Genomic DNA, 24207 nt, shown 5'->3' on the forward strand with positions numbered 1-24207 from the left:
TAATCATGCTAATGTTAATGGGTTGGTAGAGTAAGAAGTAGGCGCTCTAATTAAGGTGGAGAATGTTCTAGTTGTTCCCATCCAATTTTCTTCCACTGTGGTAATTGGGATTGCTTTCTGAGGCATTAGGATGACTTGGCGGGCAGGTGCAGATATGAAGTCTCCCTGACGTTGAAGAAAGGCAGAATTCCGAAAATCATTTCTGACTTTGATGGAAAGATGATTCGCTCATGTGCGCAGCCAGAGAGCAGCGAGGCTTGCTTTATCCTCGCCGAGTCTGTCTCTGTGTAATTTTTAAATTGGGCTGAATCTAAAAAGGGAAACGTTATCTCCTTTACACCCTTACAACCAAGCAAGAGACACTCTCCTAGATCCTCTAAAAAGCTTTCAATATTTCTCTCCTCACACCAAGTCATTTGATATGAGAGTCAAATCAGTATTTGCCACCATTCAGTCATGATAGGGGAAACAGACAGATTAGCTGTAAATTAGTTGGAAATATAACCACCTGCTCATATCCTGTAGTGTTTTTGCGGCAGACATGGATTCAAATAATATTTAACTGTTTTGTTTCAGTTGCGCCAGGCAAGCTCAATCAAGCCCAGATACAGTATTTGAAATGGTTTCAAATATTATTTGAACCCCCTATTTAGTTAGTGACCGCCTCAGAGAGCTCAAGACAAACGACACGTCTCTGAAACCGCGACCTAATAGCACTTTCGTTCATTTGCTTTCTATATCACAGGGCAATGTCTTCCCCATGATAACCTTGATGTTACCACAGTGATGGATATGGCCAGCACCTGGCCGCACCATTCTGGCACACTGTGACATCTCGTATAACCTTACCTGATTGTCTCCTATGACATGTCACTTTATTATGGGATTAAGCTAATTTACCATGAGATTCTATAGGATGATCAGTCAACATAAGAGAGAAAGCCCATGTTGCTCACTGTCACCCAGATATTGATGTGTAAATAGCAGGGGGAACGACCGCCCCCTCTCATCGAATACAGGATGATGGCGTGCAGTGGCTCTTGGCGTGCAGTGGATCTACACAGATCTTAAAATGTTTTGTACATAATGTCTCCGCCATCATTTCCTATAACTAACTAACCTTGATTTGTACGAAAATGTCCTCTTCATCGAGTCGGCAGCTCTGGAAGTTCTGCTTACTCTGGACTAGGCCCTAATCCCCTGGTTTCAAAAGAGGAAGCGGCGGCAAAATAGAGGCAGGTGAGGCGGCCTCCTGACGAGACTACGTCGATAAACAAATAGGCCGCCATTGTCCTCCGTTCTATTCGCGAACCTGCAATAGCTGGAGAAAAAAAACTGAATGAGCCATCCTATCAACGGGACCTGAAAAACTGTAATATCCTATGTTTCTCAGAGTTGTGGCTGAACGATGACATGGATATACTGTACATCTCGCTGATATTTATATGCATCGTCAAGACAAAGGGGGGGGGGGGGGGGGGTGTCTCTTTGTTAACAACAGCTGGTGCGTGATCTCTAATGTTAAGGGAAGTGTATCGAGTTTTTATAACTCATGATAAGCTGCAGACAATACTTGTAACGGGCTTCCTCCATCTCTTCATCCGAAGAGGAGTAGCAAGGATTGGACCAAAGTGCAGCGCGGCTAGTGTTCAACATGTTTAATAAAATAACAAGTGAAACACTACAAACAACATACAAAATAACAAATGTGCAAAACCGATACAGACCTATCTGGTGCAGAACACAAACACAGAGACAGGTAACAAACACCCACAAAATCCCAACACAAAACAAGCCTCCTATAATGAGTCTCAATCAGAGACAACGACTACCATCTGTCTCTGATTGAGAACCCACACTAGGCTGACATAGAAACAGACAAACTAGACACACAACATAGAATTCCCACCCAGCTCACGTCCTGACCAACTAAACACATACAAAACAACAGAAAACAGGTCAGGAACGTGACAATACTGTTTACCAAGAGAGTTTTCATCCACATTTTTCATAGCTATCTATTTACCTCAGACAATCTGCACCTGCAGGATTGTCTGAGACCAACCACCCGGACAGCTGATGAAACTGAGTTTGCACAACCGAAGAATTTCTGCACAAACTGTCAGAAACCATTTCAGGGATGCTCATCTAGGTGTTCGCTGTCCTTACCAGGGTCTTGACCTGACTGCAGTTTGGCGTCGTAACCGACTTCAGTGGGAAAATGCTCACCTTCGATGGCCACTAGCATGCTGGAGAAGAGTGCTCTTCACGGATTAATCCTGGTTTCAACTATACAGGGTAGATGGCACCGTGTGGGCTGGCGGTTTGCTGATGTCAAAGTTGAGAACAGAGTGCACCATGGTTGCGGTGGGGTTATGGTATGGGCAGGCATAAGCTACAGACAACGAATACAATTGCATTTCATCAATGGCAATTTGAATGCACAGAGATATAATGACGAGATCCACTGCCATCACCTCATGTTTCAGGATGATAATGCATAGCCCCATGTCGCCATGATCTGTACACAACTCCTAGAAGCTGAAAATGGCCTCGTTTTACCATGGCCTGCATACTCACCAGACATGTCGCCCATTGAGCATGTTTGGGATGCTCTGGATAGACGTGTAGGACAACGTGTTTCAGTTCCCGCCAATAGCCAGTAACTTCACAAAGCCAAGGGGAGTGGGACAACATTACACAGGCCACAGTCAACAGCCTGATCAACTCTATGTGAAGGAGATGTGTCACGATACATGAGGAAATTGGTGCTCACACCAGATACTGACTATTTTTTTGATCCCCGCCCCTACCTTCCTTTTAAGGTATTTGTGACCAACGGATGCATATCTGTATTTCCAGTCATGTGCTATCCATAGATTAGGGCCTAATGATTTTATTTAGTCTGACTGATTCCCTTTTCTGAACTATAACTCTGTAAAACTTTGAAATTGTTGCATTTTGCATTTATTTTTTGGTTCAGTGTATTATGATCACTTTATGGTGTTCTCCGTTTTGCTCTACGACCTCTCTAAATGTGTCAGGAGACTCCTCTGAAGTCGGTACTGTTTATGCACCAACTTCTGTTTGGTAGCGTTTAAACCATTTGGGCTGCAAACTTTTGGAAGGTATGAAGGTAGATTTGTGCCTACCCAAAAAAAGAGGTAAATATGTGAAATAATATGAATTTTATTTATATCGCCTTGATTTAGGACAGACACTTCAAAACCTTGTTTCTTATGATATATTTTTTGACTGTCCTTTTTGCCATTTATGAATGAGTTATAGAATGTGTTTCTATGGGCTTTAGTAGTAAAGGCCAAATATATATATATATATTTTTTATACCTAAAGGTGTTCTAAATTTTTTATCAAATAGCTAAATGATCCATAGTATGACCATACAATGGATCATCAGTATGATCTAAAAACCTTCTACAGCAGGGGTGTCAAACTCATTCCACGGAGGGCCTAGTGTCTGAAGGTTTTTGGTTTTTCCTTTCAATAAAGCCCTAGACAACCAGGTGTGGGGAGTTCCTAACTAATTAGTGATGTTAATTCATCAATCAAGTATAAGGGAGGAGCGAAAACCCGCAGACACTCGGCCCCCCGTGGAATGAGTTTGACACCTGTGTTCTACAGTATGTTCACTTCGAGGCAAGCAACACTGAACCATATATGAGAGCACCCGTTGTTCCAGACTACAGTGTAATTTGGCTCCCAGTAGCCAATGTGAGTAATATCTTTAAACAGGTTAACATTCGCAACAGACGGAATACCAGGATGCGTATTCAGAGCATGCCTTGACCAGTTGGCAAGTGTCTTCTTTGACATTTTCAACCTATCCCTGACCCGGTCTGTAATACAAACTTGTTTCAAGCAGACCACTATAGGCCCCGTGCCCAAGAACTCCAAGATAACCTGCCTAAATGACTATCGCCCTGTAACTGTCACATCTATAACCATGAAATGCTTTGAAAGGCTGGTCATGGCTCACATCAACACAGACACCCTGGATCCACTTCAATTCACAAACCGCCCCAACAGAATCACAGATGATGCCATCTCTATTGCACTCCACACTGCCCTCACCCACCTGGACAAAAGGAATACCTATGTAATAGTGCTGTTCAGATCAGCATTCAACACCATAGTCCCATCCAAGCTCATCACTAAGCTCAGGACTGAACACCTCCCTCTGCAACCCCTGGATTTCCTGGACTTCTTGATGAGACGCCCCCAAGCCATGAGGGTAGGCAACAACACATCCGCCCACACTGACCATCAACACGGAGGCCTCTCAGGGGTGTGTGCTTAGTCCTCTCCTCTACTCCTTGTTCACCCACGACTGCATGGCTGCGCATGACTCCAACACCATCATCAAGTTTGTTGACGACACAATGGTGGTAGGACTGATCACTGACAACAATGAGACAGCCTATAGGGAAGAGTTCAGAGACTTGGCAGTGTGGTGCCAGTACAACAACCTCAACGTCAGCAAGACAAAGGAGCTGATTGTGGACTACAGGAAACCAAGGGGCGAGTACACCCCCATCCACATCGTTGGGGCCATAGTGGAGTGGGTCGAGAGCTTTATGTTCCTCGGAGTCCACATCAATAAGGAATTAACATGGTCCACACATGCCCACACAGTTGTGAAGAGGGCATGACAGCTCCTCTTCCCCCTAAGGAGGCTTAAAAAATTTGTCATGTGCCCTCAGTTCCTGAAAAGGTTCTACAGCTGCACAATTGAGAGCATCTTGACTGGCTGCATCACTTCTTGGTACAGCAATTGCAAGACACCCGACCGCCATCAAGGACCTCTATACCAGGCGGTGTCAAAGGAAGGCAAAAATGTTTTGTCAAAGACTCCAGTCACCCAAGCCATTGACTGTTCTCTCTGCTACCACATGGCAAGCTGTACCAGTGCACCAGGTCTGGAACCAACAGGACCCTGAACATCTTCTACCCCCATACCATAACACTGCTAAACAAGACTGCTAAATAGCTAATAACATGGCTACCCAGACTACCCTACATTGACCTTTTTTTGCAAAAACTATATTGCGCTTGCTCCATGCACACACACTGGACTTTACCCACACACTCACACATACTTACACTGACACCCCAACACGCACATACACACTCACACACACCACACGCTGCTGCTATTGTCTATTATATATCCTGTTGCCTAGTCACCCCTATAGCTATATGTACACTACCGGTCAAATGTTTAGAACACCTACACATTTTTTCTTTATTTTTACTATTTTCTACATTGCAGAATAATAGTGAAGATGTCAAAACTATGAAATAACACATACTCTATGGAATCATGTAGTAACCAAAAAAGTGTTAAACAAATCAAAATGTATTTTATATTTGAGATTCTTCAAATAGCCACCCTTTGCCTTGATGACAGATTTACACACTCTTGGCATTCTCTCAACCAGCTTCATGAGGTAGTCACCTGGAAAGCATTTCAATTAACAGGTGTGCCTTAACAGGTGTGAATTTATTTCCTTCTTAATGCGTTTGAGCCATTCAGTTGTGTTGTGACAAGGTAGGGGGGTATACAGAAGATAGCCCTATTTGGTAAAAGACCAAGTCCGTATTATGGCAAGAACAGCTCAAATAAGCAAAGAGAAACAACAGTCCACCATTACTTTAAGACATGAAGGACAGTAAATATGTAACATTTCAAGAACTTTGAACATTTCTTCACGTGCAGTCGCAAAAACCATCAAGCGCTATAATGAAACTGGCTCTCATGAGGACCACCACAGGAATGGAAGACCCAGACTCTGCTGCAGAGGATAAGTTCATTGACGTTACCAGCCTCTGAATTTGCAGCCCAAATAAATGCTTCACAGAGTTCAAGTAACAGACACATCTCAACATCAACTGTTCAGAGGAGACTGCGTGAATCAGGCCTTCATGGTCAAATTGCTGCAAAGAAACCACTACTAAATGACACCAATAATAAGAAGAGACTTGCTTGGGTCAAGTGCTTGGGTCAAGAAACACGAGCCATGGACATTAGACTGGTCAAAATCTGTCCTTTGGTCTGGAGTCCAAATTGGAGATTTTTGGTTCCAACCGCCGTGTCTTTGTGAGATACAGGGTAGGTGAATGGATGATCTCTGCATGTGTGGTTCCCACCATAAAGCATGGAGGAGAAGGTGTTATGGTGTGGGCGTGCTTTGCTGGTGACACTGTAAGTGATTTATTTAGAATTCAAGGCACACTTAATCAGCATGGTACCACAGCATTCTGCAGCGATATGCCATCCCATCTGGTTTGCGCTTCGTGGGACTATCATTTGTTTTTCAACAGGACAATAACCCAACACACCTGCAGGCTGTGTAAGGGCTATTTTACCAAGAAGGAGAGTGATGGAGTGCTGCATCAGATGACCTGGCTTTCACAATCCCCCGACCTCAACCAACTTGAGATAGTTTTTGATGTCGGACCACAGAGTGAAGGAAAAGCATTCCAAGTGAAGCTGGTTGAGAGAATGCCAAGAGTGTGCAAAGCTGTCGTCAAGGCAAAGGGTGGCTATTTGAAGAATCTCATGTAGTCACCCAAACTTTTTGGGTTACTACATTATTTCATGTGTTATTTCATAGTTTTGATGTCTTTACTGTTATTTACATTGTAGAATAATAGTGAAAATAAAGAAAAACTCTTGAGTGAGTAGGTGTTCTAAAACTTTTGACCGGTGGTGTACATCTACCTCAATTACCTCTTACCCCTGCACAAAGACTCAATACTGGTACTCCCTGTATATACAGTGCCTTCAGAAAGTATTCATACCTATTGACTTTTTCCACATTTTGTTTTGTTACAACCGGAATTCAAAATGGATCAAACTTTTTTATAATCACCCATCTATACACAATACCTCAAAATGACAAAGTAAAAACATGTTTTAAAAAATGTTAGCACATTTACAGAAATACACTATATATACGAAAGTATGTGGAAACCCCTTCTAATTAGTGGATTCCGCTATTTCAGCCATATCCGTTGCTGACAGGTGTATAAAATCGAGTACACAGCCCTGCAATCTCCATTGACAAACATTGGCAGTATAATAGCTTCACTGAAGAGCTCAGTGACTTTCAATATGGCACCGTCATAGGATGCCACCTTTTCAACAAGTCAGTTAGTCAAATTTCTTCCTCGTTAGAGCTGCCCCGGTCAACTGCAAGTGCTGTTATTGTGAAGTTGAAATGTCTAGGAGCAACAATGGGTCAGCTGCGAAGTGGTAGGCCACACAAGCTCACAGAATGCAACCTACAAGTGCTGAAGCAGGTTGCGAGTAAAAATTGCATTATCTGGAGTGATGAATCACGCTTCACCATCTGGCAGTCCGGTCGGACAAATCTGGGTTTGGAGGATGCCTGGAGAATGATACCATCCCCAATGCAAAGTGCCAACTGTAAAGTTTGGTTGTGGAGGAATAATGGTCTGGGCTGTTTTTCATGGTTCAGGCTCGGCCCCTTAGTTCCAGTGAAGGGAAATCTTAATGCTACAGCACACAATGACATTCCAGATGATTCTGTGCTTCCAACTTTGTGGGAACAATTTTGGGAAGGCCCTTTCTTGTTTCTGCAAGACAATACCCCCGTGCACAAAGCGAGGTCCATACAGAAATGGTTTGTTGAGATCGGTGTGGAAGAACTTGACTGGCCAGCACAGAGCCCTGACTTCAACCCCATCGAACACCTTTATGAGGAATTGGAACGACGACTGCGAGCCAGGCCTAATCACCCGACATCAGTGCCTGACCTCACTAATGCACTTGTGGCTGAATGGAAGCAAGTCACCGCAGCAATGTTCTGACATCTAGTGCAAAGCCTTCCCAGAAGAGTGGAGACTGTTATAGCAGCAAAGGGGTGACCAACTCCATATTATTGCCTATGATTTTGGAATGAGATGTTCGATGAGCAGGTGTCCATATACTTTTGGTCATGTAGTGTATCTCATTTACAGTTGAAGTCGGAAGTTTACATACACTTAGATTTGAGTTATTAAAACTCGTTTTTCAACCATTCCACAAATGTACAAACAATAGTACGCAAGTATAAACACCATGGGACCGCACAGCCGTCATACCGCTCAGGAAGGAGACGCGTTCTGTCTCCTAGAGATGAACATGCTTTGGTGCGAAAAGTGCAAATCAATCCCAAAACAACAGCAAAGGACCTTGTGAAGATGCTAGAGGAAACAGGTACAAAAGTATCTATATCCACAGTAAAACGAGTCCTATATCGACATAACCAGAAAGACCGCTCAGCAAGGAAGAAGCCACTGCTCCAAAACCGCCATAAAAAAGCCAGACTACAACTGCACATGGGACAAAGATCGTACTTTTTGGAGAAATGTCCTCTGGTCTGATGAAACAAAAATAGAACTGTTTGGCCATAATGATCATTGCTATGTTTGGAGGACAAAGGGGGAGGCTTGCAAGCCGAAGAACACCATCCCAACCGTGAAGCACGGGGGGGGGGGGGGCAGCATCATGTTGTGGGGGTGCTTTGCTACAGGAGGGACTGGTGCACTTCACAAAATAGATGGCATCATGAGGCAGGAACATTATGTGGATATATTGAAGCAGCATCTCAAGACATCCATCAGGACGTTAAAGCTTGGTCGCAAATGGGTCTTCCAAATGGACAATGACCCCAAGCATACTTCCAAAGTTGTGGCAAAATGGCTTCAGGACAACAAAGTCAAGGTATTGGAGTGGCCATCACAAAGCCCTGACCTCGATCCTATAGAACATTTGTGGGCAGAACTGAAAAAGCGTGTGTGAGAAAGGAGCCCTGCAAACCTGACTCAGTTACACCAGCTCTGTCAGGAGGAATGGGCCAAAATTCACCCAACTTATTGTGGGAAGCTTGTGGAAGGCTCCCCGAAACGTTTGACCCAAGTTAAACAATTTAAAGGCAATGCTACCAAATACTAATTGAGTGTATGTTAACTTCTGACCCACTTTGAATGTGATGAAATAAATAAAAGATGAAATAAATCAATCTCTCTACTTTTATTCTGACATTTCACATTCTTAAAATGAATTGGTGATCCTAACTGACCTAAGACAGGGAATTTTTACTTGGATTAAATGTCAGGAATTGTGAAAACCTGAGTTTAAATGTATTTGGCTAAGGTGTACTGTATGTAAACTTCCGGCTTCAACTGTACATAATTATTCACACCCCTGAGTCAATATTTTGCAGAAGTACCTTTGGCAGCGACTACAGCTGTCAGTCTTTCTGGATAATTCTCTAAGAGCTTTCCACACCTGGATTGTGCAACATTTGCCCGTTATTCTTCTCAAAATTCTTCAAGCTCTATCAAATTGATTGTTGATTATTACTAGACAAACATTTTCAGGTCTTGCCGTAGATTTTCAAATAGATTTAAGTCAAAACTGTAACCAACCACTCAGGAACATTCACTATCTTCTTGGTAAACAACTCCAGTGTAGATTTGGCCTTGTGTTTTATGTTATTGTCTTGCTGAAAGGTAAATTAATCTCTCAGTTTCTGGTGGAAAGCAGACTGTACCAAGTTTTCCTATGAGCTTTGCCTGTGCTTAGCTCCAGTCCTTAACGATTACAAGCATACCACCACTATGCTTGAAAATATGGAGAGTGGTACTCAATAATGTGTTCTTTTGTGTTTGCCCCAAACATAACACTTTCTATTCAGGACAAAAAGTGAATTGCTTTCCACATTTTTTTGCAGTATTATTTTAGTGCCATGTTGAAAACATGATGCATGTTTTGGTATGTGTTTATTATGTACAGGCTTCCTTCTTTTTAATCTTTCAATTAGGTTAGTATTGTGAAGTACCTACAATGTGGTTGATCCATCTTCAGTTTTCTACTATCACAGCCATTAAACTCGGTAACTGTTTTAATTTCACCGTTGGCCTCATGGTGAAGTCCCTGACTGGTTTCCTTCCTCTCCGGCAACTGAGTTAGGAAGGATCCCTGTCACTTTATTGTGACTGTGTGTATTGATACACCATCCAAAGTGTAATTAATAACAACACCATGCTTGAAGGGATATTCAATGTCTGCTTTTACATTTTTTACCCATCTACCAATAGGTGCCCTTCTTTGCCGGGCATTGGAAAACCTCCCTGGTCTTCGATGTTGAATCTGTGTCTGAAATTCACTTCCTCGAGTGAGGGACTTTACAGATAATTGTACGTCTGGGGTACAGAGATGAGGTAGTCATTCACAAATCAATCATGTTAACCAGTATTATTGCACAGATAGTGAGTCCACTAATTATGTGAGTTGTTATGCAAATTTTTACTCCTGAACTTATTTAGGCTTGCCATAACGAAGGGGTTGAATACTTATTGGCTCAAGACATTTCAGCATATAATTTAAAAAAACGGAATTTCATTTTGACATTATGAGGTATTGTATGTAGCCCAGTGACAAAAACATCTCAATTTAATTGATTTTAAATTCAGGCTGTAACACAACAAAATGTGGAAAAAGTCAAGGAGTGTGAATACTTTCTGAAGGCACTGTAGCCATGGTATTTTTACTTGTTATTGTAATTTGTTACTGTATATTTATTCCTCTTGTCACTTTTTAAATGTTTTATTACATTTTTTTTCTTTAACTCTGCATTGTTGGAAAAGGACCTATAAGTAGGTATTTCACTGTTAGTCTACACCGTATGTTTACGAAGGATGTGACAGTTCTAATTAGATTTTATTTGATTGATGCCACGGAAGTTCAAGGCCGACCGTCTTACTGCAGGCATTAATAGCAGACAACAGGATCCCCATTATAGTGAATGGAAAAATGGCAATCTTCATGTAAACAGAACATTTTTGAAGACAATCATGGTACCAATTATTGCTTCTAATACACCAGATATATGCCATTGAACCAATTATTTTAAAATCGCACACAGAACAAGTTCTAAGAATAATTGAGTTGCCAATGGCAGCCTACAGTACCCTGGTCTGCCTTCAACTTCAAACTCAATGAGAGGGGGGGGGCACTGAGAGCTTTCAGCGTCACTTCCTGGAGTAGCTCAAACTGCGCATGTTATGTCTCCATGAGACGCCAACTTATCCGACTTCACTTGGCTTCAATGTACTGTTGAGTCTTCACATAGGAATGAATGGTGTCACATGATAGATGGCTTGATTGAAGGCTCTGTCCATTCATACAGTATATACAGTCATTGGTAAATACAGTCGCACCAACACTGTGGTATGCTCCATGCTGTTTAGTTACAATTTACACGAGCTTGCTGTTGTTCGAAGATGCTGTAGCAACCTGTTACCCCTGGTAAATTGCTTTATTTTTCTAGGGTTTTTGGGTGGTTAATAGTTACTTTTCATATTGTTTTTTTTAAACATGTTTAAACCTAATCGGAGACACATCCAATGAAAAAACAATGCAATGAGTTCCAATTACATCTAAGGATTTTGCACTTACAGAGTAAATAAGAAATTATAATGTAACACTAATTCCAGTATCGGCCCCCCTTTTCCCAGAGCTTATTGGTGCTACCAGTACTCCTTCATTACACATACAAGTCTAAGGACCCACAATGGTACCTAAATGAATGCATAGTCTAGCTTTTACATGACATGTTTTTGTTAATTACCGTCCATATACCAGTTCTTCACTGGCTGTTTCCTTTATGTGTATATTTTTACTGTATATACAGGTACATTGCTAATGAAGCAGATGTTGGCTGTGAAATTATTGTAATGAGATTGTTCATGCAGTAATTATGTGTTTTTCAACATGTATGTGTTTTGTTTACAGGCGTACGTGTGGTGTGAGTGTGTGCTTTTCTAAGGAGGCATGGTAACTACATAGCTACTCCCGAACAAAGGCAAAGGGAACTAGAGAGGATCATGGTCTCTAATGCTCCTTACCACCCCCCCCCCCCCCCCCCCCCCCCCCCGTCTGATTTGAGGGGGGGTAGGGCGGTGGGTGAACACACTGAGGCCTTCTCAGAGCAGAGGCAGGGATCACCATGGCTACTCACCAGAACCAGGGGTGAAGTGAATAAATGAAAAGCTCAGCACAGCAAGAGCTGGAGTGTGCATTGATGCTCTCTCGCCTGCGTTTTTAGCTCCTTTTGTGGTGAAAAAGGACCTCTCTCCCTTTCCTTTACACTTGGCAGTTTTTCTTCAACCTGAGTATTATGTTTGGTAGTATAACATGTTGTACTTCACAATCAAACCCCCGATGGGCATCATATATTGTTTTAGGCATTGCACCGGCAGAAGCAGTTGTGTTATTGTTGCAATAATGCATTGACAAAATAAGCTAGATCATAGTACTGCACTCAATAACATCTTCCTTATACTGTACATTCCTACTAATGTAAGAAAACAATGTTGTAAGGACTGTCCCCTGATAATTATACACTTTTGATACATTTCAGTACCTAGTTTGATTTGGTAGCCTACAACTAAGGCAGCATTTCTTTTACAGCATATACTTCCTCCTTTACTTCCTCACAACATAAAGAAGTGTATTACAGTAGCCCACAAGCATAAAACACAGCCAGATCAACCAATGTTGTTTCTTTACAGGTTTTATTTTGGTCTATTTGTGAACCGTGTTACTGCCCTCGTGGAAACCCCATTAAACTCAACCGTTCAAACCGCGGTGCTCCTTAGCAGCAGCAGTAGCCAATAGGCTGTTTTGGTGTTCCAGAGCCAGTGTTGCCAGTGTTGTTTCTGGGTATGGAATTTGTATTTGCGCCTGACTCAAAACTGTGTGTACACAGGCCATTAAATAGAATAAAACTCTCTCTCTCTCCTCCTGAGAGAGAGGGGGAAATACAAAGCTTGAAACATGTATCTGGGATTTTATTTATTTATTTCTTAAAAAAGATGTCTTATTTTCTTCTTCCAAGGTTTCCAGTCGTCTTTGTCGTTTTCTACTAAGTACGTCAGTCAAACAGGGAGGAAGAAAAGAGACATGGCCAGCGCAATAATAACAGTGCTAACACACTGTGACTGAACAATACAGCAAAGATTAAAACCCCATTAAGCAGCACCAGAACCATTCAAAACAAACAGCCTCTTAGCGATTGTGATGGAAATGTGCCATACATCGTAATGTGTATAATAACAGGTGAGATATGGCCATGGGGTGACGCAGTTTTTTCTTAAAGTTTGGCCAATTGCAGTCTTCTTAACGCTCCGAGGTAAACAAGTAAACACAAAGCAAACGTGATTGCCCCAGGAGGACTGTCTGCATACAAAGTGGCGATAAGTGTCAGCATTGATTTCACTGGAGTTTTTCTGCTCTGTTCCGCTCACCCTATCGTACTCTCGCTGTGTCGCTGCCGGCAGTGTGTTTTTAAGTTACACTGCTGTACTGGGCTGCGGAGCATACAGAGTTCTGTTCATCTCAAGGGAGGCAAAGATAGGATGATAAATACATTTTTGCAAGAGAAGCAACTATGGTGCTCGATTAAAGTTCGACATAATAACAGTAGGCGTTTGAAATAGCACCTGAAAATGAGCAATGACGGTTAAAAAACAGGTTAGATTAAAGGATGGAAGTGGTATTCTACAGGGATACTCTTTTTAACAGGACCTACTGTGGCACACATATTTTATGTAATATACTCACTTCTGAATAGATTCAAAGTGAAACACTTGAAGCCCATTGGGCAAAAAAAGCCAAGCGTAAAGCTAACAACCCAGTTTTGAGAGCGACTACATACTGCAGTCAGTTGACCCCTGACCTTCAGTTACATGCTTTGTGGGCTGTCAGCTTTGTCCTTCCTGTCCGTGGTATTTACCTGAACACACTGTCATCGATGGCTTGCTCAAGATTAAATGTTGACTCTCCACTGCAGTTGACAATTTACCTCAAGTTTGCTCCTGACAGCAGGGGATGGTGAATAAACAAACGGCTTCCCTATTGGAGTGTCAAGAGGCATATGCTGAGGCATGCCCATGCAACCAATACCATCATTATGCCCCAGACATGCCATTCATCAACAGCCTGATGGAATCCATTAATAAAATACATTTGGTGTCCGTCTGAAGCTCTATTGGATATATAAAACATACATTAAGCCCGCGGCGATATCCAGGCAATCATTTGATACACCTATTGACTTGGAAACAAAAATGATACTACCAGACGCCCGCTGGGATACAACATGGATCTGTTAAACCTTTTTTGCATCCCAAATGACACCCTATTCCCTACATTGTCCACTACTTTTGACCAGAGCCCTATGGGTCCTGGTCAAATGAAGTTGTTGTTTTCTTGAAGTGAAGTGCTTGGGAAATAACCCTGTTTCAAATGTAACTACACTGTAATCCCTGGGCAGGTCTGGGCTTCTTATCCTACAGAATTGTGCTAACACTATGCAACACTCCCCATATTCCCACCAGACTGCTTATTAGAATGCATTTATATTGCATACAGCCATGCTCACAGAGCTTTGAGACTTCTGGTATCCTGTTTTACAAACAATGTGCACTTTGTTCACTTATTTTTAAATTGGTTGGTGTGTGTTTATTCAGCACAATGTTTCTGCCCAGGAAAAACCTTGAACCTATTTGAAATGACACAGATGTACATAATGGATCGATCATAATGGTATATCATTGGATTTGTTTTTATATGTCACCAATCCTTTTGAACATCTCCTTTCTACTGACTGACATTATCTCTGGTCTCCAATTACAGCTCCACTCGGACGTAGACAAAGGGGACGGAAAAGTGAAGTACGTGCTCTCCGGGGAGGGCTCCACCTCCATCTTCACCATCGACGAGAACACGGGGGACATCCACGCCACTAAGCGTTTGGACCGGGAGGAGCAGGCCTATTACACCCTGCAGGCCCAGGCCGTGGACCGGCTCACTAACATCCCTGTGGAGCCCAGGTCAGAGTTTGTTGTCAAGGTCCAGGACATCAATGACAACGAGCCCAAGTTTCTGGATGGACCCTACATGGCCGGGGTACCAGAGATGTCAGCACTGGGTAAGCCTCTTTCTCAGCCTCTCTCTCTCTGTTTGTTTGTCCCCAGTCCTCTGTCCTCGTCTCTGTCTGTCTATCTGTCAGTCTGTATGTGATTTTGATATTGATGTCTGTATGTCTGCCTATAATCTGCCTCTGATTCTCTCTCTCTCTCTACCTCTTTCTCAGCCTCTCTCTCTCTCGCTCTTTCTCTCTCTATTTCTATCTGTCTCCGTCTCTCTGTCTCTCTCTCTATCGCATTTACCCACCACAATCTGCAGTATCCTACATTTATCTCTCTCTGTCTCTCATCTCTCTCGCTTCATCTATATTAATGAACACAGTCTACGCTTTATTATAAACATGGAACTGAATCTGTGGCACTCATTTGTCTGTCAGACTGTGCATGATTGTCACAGCCACAACTGAAGAGGGTCCTTTTCCACACACAGAGGTTTTCTTTCTAGTGTTTTCATTAACTGTTGCAGTTTAAAACACTGTGGTTTTAAAAGCTCCAAAATCTAATCTGGCCCTTTACAAAGTAATTACTACAACTGGTTAGTTCCTTTAAGCGGTTCCCATTGTGCATTGTTTAGATGCAGTTTTATACCTAAAATAGTGAACAACCTCATGAGCCCCCCCAAAAAGATCATTGCTAGTTTGAACGATGAAAGCAGTGAAATATCTGCTTATACAAACAGACCCGAAACCCCAATGTTGAGCAATGAATCTAGCGAGTTCAGAGATGGCAGATTATTCAAATCCAACAGGACATGTAACGGAGCACCTCGCGCCACGGAAACAAAAGCTTACCGCACAGTGCCTGGGGACACCGTGAGCCAATCCTGTCGGAATGGGAAATGTGGATTAAGCCTCCATTTAAAATTCATGTGACAATCTGCCAGGGAGAGGAATAAGAGGCTCCACACGCCAAGTGGCAGACAATGTCTCCCAATCTTCAGGGTTAAGTGATATGACAGGCACAAACACACCAACCTCAATATTCTTATCATGTAGACCCAGAGACAGCAGAACATTGCATCTACGTGTTGTATCTTCCTCAGGCTGATAGGCAGAGATGCAAACAAGTGGATACATGGAGAGACTGTTTGGTGTAAAGTCAAAATGGAGCCTATGCTAGGCGTTTACTGGCAGTGATAGGAGTATTTTCCAGGCCAATGCAGTGCTTTGCTCATAACATTTATGACATAGGCACTGAGATCTTATAAGGATTAAGCAGCCCAGAGTCAACGGGGGGGGGGGGGGGGGGGGTTGGATACAGGGCTCTGGCTTAAGGAACTAGAGGATTCCACTACAAGGGCTAGGAGGCTCGTGTCCAACGGGAGATAAGAGAGGTAGAGCAACTGAGCAACTTCATCTGCAGTAAAGGAAGAGCTCCGAACACCAATAGGCCGGGTCACACTCTCTGGCTTATTTACATCGCCATGGTCTTCATCTGAAGTTGTTAGAACAGCGTGTGAATTATGCATCCCGCTCTTTGTAAATATCTGCTCAGGGCAATTTATAGTACAGGAGTGGGCCAGGCACCCCTTGTCCTCCATAACTCCTTCATAAATGTGTTTAAATCATTAATGGGCGTAGACTGGCTACCTGTAATGAATTGGTTCAATTTAGAGGAAATCATGAATTTAATTAATTAAAGCAATTAGATGGTAGTTGCTTGTCTCGTACACATGGTAGCCCTTATGGCCCGCGGATCTAGGAATACTTTGTCTTAATCACGCCTCGGGATGTCAAATGATGGAAAAGAGGAGCTTGAAGACATTTGGCTGTGTGACAACCTCTGAGCAGCCAAGGCACAGGTCTACACGTCAGACAGACGTTCCCCGGGAGCTGATGGAGGGCTTAGGGGAATGTAATGTCAGGCCAAGGCCACCGCCTCGTAGAAATGTACCACCCACCACTCCTTTATCCACCTGTCATTGTTCTTGTCTAATTCAGGATCTTCCAAGATCAAGGATGGAATAGTCAGTTAATTCTGGAAGAGAAAACGAAAGGGGTGCTTTGGTTTCAGGTGACATGGATAAAAACTCAGAAGACAGTTCATTTCAAATTATTATTTCCCTGTGATTTGAGATTTCTGGAAAGCCAAAGGAAATGTAAGATGGAATTATGGAGCCCATTGATTACAGTACCAGTGTGGCTCAGTAAGATTGTATGGATCAGAGCATTGGCACCTACCAAAAGGCATATCCTGTGCACAGCAGGGCCATTACGGGTTTGTCTTTCTTCGGATTTTGTCATTCATTTTCACACGCCAATTGCAAATAAAGTTGAACTAGTCTCCGTGCAACAATCCCTGCTTATCTCGAGCGGACGGGAGCAGGTGTGAACGTGCAGGAATATAATCAACTTAATCATGGGCACCAATGTTGAATACTCATCAAGGAGTTGCAAAGTTGGTGAGCTTAAACTGCAGGTTTTGAATATTGCTTTTGTAATATCTAATCATCAGTCACACCCACACTCAAACCCGTTTTGTATTAGAGAGGAACAGAGTTGCTACAAACATTTCTTACCACTCTCATACTTTGCTGATTATGTTACCTTTGCCAGCATGTTGCACTAATGTACAGTACGCTTACCTTTTGAACTTTTTAAGCTTCGCTGGTGAAAGTTTACTCTAATGGTAATTCTTTAGTATATGTTACGTTAAGTAGAAGAGAAGTCAATACTTATCTTCTGTCTCATACACATTTTGATCAACTAAGTATAAAAAGGTACAAGCCATAACAATGCAAAACATATAGCTTACAATTTGGATACTTGGATCATGTTTACTTGGAGATGAGTATTTATGGTGGCTGTTGAATCCAGTCTTGTGTCTGTAAAGCTTTGATGAATACCTGTCGGCCATTCAAATTAGACATGCTGCTACATTTATTTTCATTACTGTCAGATGACAATCGCTCACCCTGAGATGCAGACGTGATTAGGAACCCCTGTTTTGTTCCTATTCACTGGAAATAAATGAAAATATGAGAAATTGATCAGTCACACAAATGAAGACAGACAAAAAGTGAAGTGACACAGACAGGCACATGACAGCTGCATCGAGAGGAACCGTGTAATATATTCTGATGTGAGGATGTTTATCCGTTTTGGACAACCACTCTTGAAGGCTGGCTATTCTTATTCGTGACCTTGACTGCCATAAATATTACAGCGTTTCGCAACCAATTTCCTCTAGCCTGGGTATCAGTACAGATACACCACAGAAAACACAAAATAGACATCTGAAAGAACCATTGAGGGATAACCTAAATTAGTTTTAGCTTACTGCAACTGTGTAGTGATAAGAATTGTGAATACCATAGCACAGCTCTCTAACATAGTGGCATTGATTGACCTTGTTTAAAAAAAAAAAAATTTGTAATATATCCTGCCACGACTAAGACGTGATGATATAATCTTGGGGGTCCACATAGAACTAGCTTGATGATAACCTGTCCACCGAGACATTTTGTATTATATTGCTCAAATTCAGGACCAGCGCCTGTTAATTCTGGTTTATGACTGGAAATACGCCGACCTAATCTTCCATTTCCATAATCACGTCATTCTGTAAGAGTACGTAAAATATGGCTCATGCAAGAAAGTGTTTTTTTTATAAGGGTGTTTGATGCAAAATAAAATATAACCTACTTTGTAAGACAGGCCCATACTGTAACACATAAAGGAAAGTGCCTAAGACACCAGCAGAGATGCATGGCTATTAAAGTGAAATATACAAACATAAAGCAGCCTATTCATCTAACCATGCTCAACAGAAAAGGGCACACTTGTGGGAAACATTGTTTTTATTCCAAGGTTACGTCTCCTATGTCAACGGTTGATCATTGCGTCTTTGTCAAATCAGAAATGGGCCTCAGCTTCAAGATCACCAATAACGCAAATTCTGAGACTTACTTTCCTTGATGGACTAGTACATCCTCACACCAAAAAAAAATGTAATGTAACATCCCAGCAAATATAACATTAATTTCAGTGTGTATTAGTCTTTTGTGATAAATAAACCCTAGAATGTCAGAGGCTCTCCTAGTAGCTCTCTATTGAGGTCCAGTTGTTTTGCATGGCAGATTACTGGCTCAGTACACTTGGTTCTGTATGTTACAGATAAAATGCTAGTCTCCGTCAGGGGCCAGACCATAGTTCACAACAGAACAATAGAGGTAAATTGTCTGATTAGCGGTGATTACTGGACCTTTGTGCTTTCGGTCCTTTGACCAAAGCACTCCTTCCAACAAGCTTATTATTCCATGTTTCTCAAACGTCAAATTACAAAGTTGTTCCAAACGTCAGATTTCAAAATGCTTAAGGTTAAGTTTAGGCATTAACTCCGATTTTTTTTGAGGTTTGGGATAGGCTTGAAACAAAAAATGTAAAATGACTTTCTATCACTGGATTCAAACATGCCACATTTACCACCAGAGGCAGATGCTTATGCCCGTCCCCCATCCCCATCCACCATCCACCATCCACCATCCCCCACACCCTAGCTAAACCGAAACCTACTTGAAGGTAACAACGCTCACCATTGGCCCTAGTGGCCTGTTTCCACGTAATCTCCCGACGTGCTCAGAGATGGCTAAGGTCCAGCTGTGTAGAGGCAAACTGCTTTAGGAAATATGGAATATCAACATGCTAAAAGTGTCATTAACAATCACTTTAAAATCAAATTAATTGTGTTAGTTCTAAAACCAGCTATACATTTTTCAACCTATATTGCAAGTTTCCAAACTACTGGGGGAAATCACAGTACCTATCATTATTCATAGTCACCGCAGTACATTTTCATTAATAGCCATGCGTTTTAATTCACGTAACAGCTATGCCGTTTCTAACCAATACCTTACACAGGTTTCTAGAGACCAAAGTTGCACCTTAATTATAATAAACTAAACTGATAACAATTAGCAACCATAATATGATTTAGAATGGTAACAGTGTATGGTATCCATAGGTGAGAGTGTTCATTGTGCAGCAGTGTCTGTGTCTTCTAAGCTGACATATGGAATTGTTTTAAGAAGGTCATAACATGGCTCATTTAGATATACAAAAAAATACAATATCAGTCAAAAGTTTGGACACACCTACTCATTCAAGGGTTTTTCTTTAGTTGTACTATTTTCTACATTGTAGAATAATAGTGAAGACATTCAAACTATGAAATAATACATATGGAATCATGTAGTAACTAGGGCCGCCACACCGCCGGTCACGAGTCATGAAGGCAGTCAAATTCCACATTAGGCTTCTCCAAGCTCTGATGCTGCTGCTGGTCATTATTAGCCTACCAAATGTGCTACTGCTTGGTACTCAGCACTCTATTTTCCTTCTAATCACTTTGACATCAATGCAAATCTAATCGAAAATCGAATCAAACACTTCATGAGACCCTAGGAGCTCATGTTGCGCAACATCTCTATAAGCTATGCAATTGCGGGTGAAAACAGTGTAATGGCCGCTAATGAAAAGAGGAGGATCCCATGAGCTTTCTATCGTCTAAAATATTTATTTCTCAACTTTCTTAATATTAAGCATATTGCTTATATTTTCAATAGGAGTATAGCCTACCTGGCTGGCATGAAAATAAACCACAGGGAAAAGCGTTCTCCATACACTACCGGTCTAAAGTTTTAGAACATCTACTCATTCAAGGGATTTTCTGTATTTTTACTATTTTCTACATTGTAGAATAATGGTGAAGACACCATTAAACAAATCAAAAGTGTTAAACAAATCAAAATATATTTTATATTTGAGATTCTTCAAATAGCCACCCTTTGCCTTGATGACAGCTTTGCACACTCTTGGCATTCTCTCAACCAGCTTCACCTGGCATGCTTTCCAATAGTCTTGAAGGAGTTCCTATATATGCTGAGCACTTGTTGGCGACTTTTCCTTCACTCTGCGGTCCAACTCATCCCAAACCATCTCAGTTGGGTTGAGATCGGGTGATTGTGGAGGTCAGGTCATCTGGTGCAGCACCCCATCACTCTCCTTCTTGATCATATAGCCCTTCCACAGCCTGTGTTGGGTCATTGTCCTGTTGAAAAACAAATGATAGTCTCACAGACCGTGTCACCAGCAAAGCACCATCACACCTTCTCCTCCATGCTTCACGGTGGTTGGAACCAAAAATAGCAAAGTTGGACTCATCAGACCAAAGGATAGATTATCACCGGTCTAATGTCCATTGCTCGTGTATCTTGGCCAAAGCAAGTCTCTTCTTATTATTGGTGTCCTTTAGTAGTGGTTTCTGCAGCAATTTGACCATGAAGGCCTGATTCACGCAGTCTCCTCTGAACAGTTGATGTTGAGATGTGTCTGTTACTTGAACTCTGTGAAGCATCAATTTGGGCTGCAAATTCTGAGGCTGGTAACTCCAATAAACTTATCCTCTTCAGCAGAGGTAACTCTAAGTCTTCCCTTCCTGTGGCGTTCCTCATAAGAGCCAATTTCATCATAGCGCTTGATGGTTTTTGCGACTGCACTTGAAGAAACTTTCAAAGTTATTGACATTTTCCATATTGACTGACCTTCATGTCTTAAAGTAAGGATGGCCTGTTGTTTTTCTTAGCTTATTTGAGCTGTTCTTGCCATAATACGGACTTGGTCTTTTACCAAATAGGGCTATCTTCTGTATACCACCCTTACCTTGTCACAATACAAATGAATGACTCAAACGCCAACCAAGAAGGAAATACATTCCACAAATTAACTTTTAACAAGGCACACATGTTAATTGAAATGCAATCCAGGTGACTACCCCATGAAGCTGGTTGAGAGAATGCCAAGAGTGTGCAAAGCTGTCATCAAAGCAAAGGGTGGCTACTTTGAAGAATCTCAAATAAAAAATATATATGTTTAACACTTTTTTGGTTACTACATGATTCCATACGTGGAATAAGATTTTGAAGGGTCTTCCCTATATCTTGGAGATATAAGAAAGCTCACGAAATATATATATATATATATATATATATATATATATTTTTACACATATTTAAAGTATTTTTTGGGGTACTTCCTCCATACTTCCAGATTCTTTTTAATCCGGTACTGGTTACCTTCAGAGGAGTCCCGTGACACTTGTGGGGGTCGTAGAGCAAAACGCAGAAGACCATCATGTTCGTGAGAGTCCATAGAGTGGGCAAAACCATTCAGATGCGACAGACACACCGCTGTAGCGATGTTTGTCAGCTTAAACTGACAGATTTTGATGGGGATTTAAAAACAAATGTGATGCATCAGTGATAACATTAAAATGTTATTGTACACCAGGGAAGTAGTAGTAAGTAGTATGTTTACCCTGCAGTACAGTACATTCCTGATTGTAGCCTATATAGAATAAGGTGTGATTTATACTGAATATATAACATTGACTTTTGTAAGCTTGTAGAAATGCTGTCACACATGCTGTTGATGTGAGAGCTGTGTCTCTACAGATGGTTGATGTTGTCTTAATACCTAATTGGATGCTGTCTGTGCAGGAACAACGGTGGTCCAAGTGGCGGCCACAGATGCAGATGACCCCACATATGGGAACAGTGCCAGGGTGGTCTACAGCATCATCAGCGGACAGCCTTACTTCTCAGTCGACCCAAAAACAGGTAGGCTGCTGACTGTTGGGAATAAGAGTTGGCCATTCATTCTGGATCCTAGACCTACTGTATCACTAAATGTTATTAATTGAATTGTTGAAGATATTTGTTCAAGAAAGCATCAAACTGTAGTGGTGTCCATACTTTGCCAAAGTCAGTTCACATTGTAGTAGATACAGCATGACCTAAACTAGCCAGCCAACTCTCCATATTTTGGTGCAATTTTAGACAAAGGAAACAGTATGCTATCATACATTTTCTCTAAACACAATAATAGTTTTTTGAGCATACAACAAATATAAAGCAAAGGATCTCCACAACAATGTTGGGATGTGAGGTGGTTGTTCTTGCTCATTAGCCACTGCCCCGCTGTGGGGAACGCTGGCCTCATGCAAAGCACTTGGAAGAAAACGGACATTTGCGGGTAGTTCCATCATGTTTGGCTTATCACCATCTTTTTCTCCCAGTAACACATCCAGGGGATATCTGCTTACATGCTGAGGTTTTCTAAGTCTGTCTGAGTAAACTCACTGACTTGTTCAAATCAATGGAAACTTTTTTCTATACAATCTTAGACGTAAAGGTGCCTGGAATAAACTTTTGGGTTGCCACAACGGTGGAACCTTTCCAGTTAAAAAAAAAGTTCCTTGAGGAACCCCTATGTAAAAGTTCAAGCCGGAACCTTTTTAATAACATGTTGTAGAGGTGGCAGCCTGTCAGATTGGAGGCGTGGCTTTCAGATACTTCTTTTTGACCACCCATTAGCGTAAATATTTATGCATATTCTAATATAATATCAATACTATTAACATTGCTGTCTACATATTGTAATAAAGTGGTAACTTTTCCCACTTTGGGATTTGCATAGGCACTTAAGGAACTCATACGCCTGTGTTCAACATTAACATGTAATGTAATGACAATACAACAGATGAACAGGAATGACATTCACTCTAACAGGTGGCCCCCACAAAACTGTCTTAAATCCTCTCCCCTGCTTAGCCACACCTCTACTCCAGGCTTCCTCCAGGAACCTGTTAATACATTGAACCATTAAAGGTTCATCCAAGAACTCCTCAACTAAGTGAAGGTGCAAATATGAACCCGTGACTAGCAATGGTTCCTTGAGGAACTCCAGGGATTCCTTGAGTTCATTGAGGATCTTCAGGGTTCCTTGGTCACAACTAATTTGAAGTGTGCACTTTGGATGAAATTAACTTATATGTCTTGAATAACAGAGTCTATGACACTGGGTGGGCAAGTAGCAACCAGCCAGTACCCTGGAAGTGCTTTCAAACTAGTAGACATTTGCAGCATTGTCAAGTCAAGCCATGCTGTGAAGCCTGGCACATTAGCCTGTGTGGGGAACAAGATTGATAGAGATTTGATTACTTGAATGCGTCCTCACAATGATCTTTAACAAAGTTAACGAAACCACTTCAACTCAGCATTAAGTCTCAAGTCGGAATTCGTGACATCAATACCAATCAGAGCGAGAGCCGACATTTGCTCAAGTAATGTTTAAGCAGCATGTCTGCCCATTACTCCGTCTGCATAGTTATTTCATGAAGACTCCTCCA

The 24207-nt window shown here is 41.7% G+C and overlaps 1 protein-coding gene across 2 annotated transcripts in view; it reads left to right on the forward strand.

Moving 5' to 3' along the window:
• LOC129859334 (cadherin-7-like) overlaps positions 1–24207 on the forward strand; it is a 119936-nt gene that overhangs the window by 34280 nt on the left and 61449 nt on the right. For both annotated transcript variants that reach the window (XM_055928979.1, XM_055928980.1), the window contains exons 3-4: positions 14729–15023; positions 22517–22636. In XM_055928979.1, the coding sequence (XP_055784954.1) occupies positions 14729–15023; positions 22517–22636 (415 nt within the window). The remainder of the gene's footprint in view (positions 1–14728; positions 15024–22516; positions 22637–24207) is intronic.

This window comes from Salvelinus fontinalis, chromosome 7 (assembly GCF_029448725.1).
Source record: "Salvelinus fontinalis isolate EN_2023a chromosome 7, ASM2944872v1, whole genome shotgun sequence".
Classification (NCBI taxonomy): Eukaryota; Metazoa; Chordata; class Actinopteri; order Salmoniformes; family Salmonidae; genus Salvelinus; species Salvelinus fontinalis.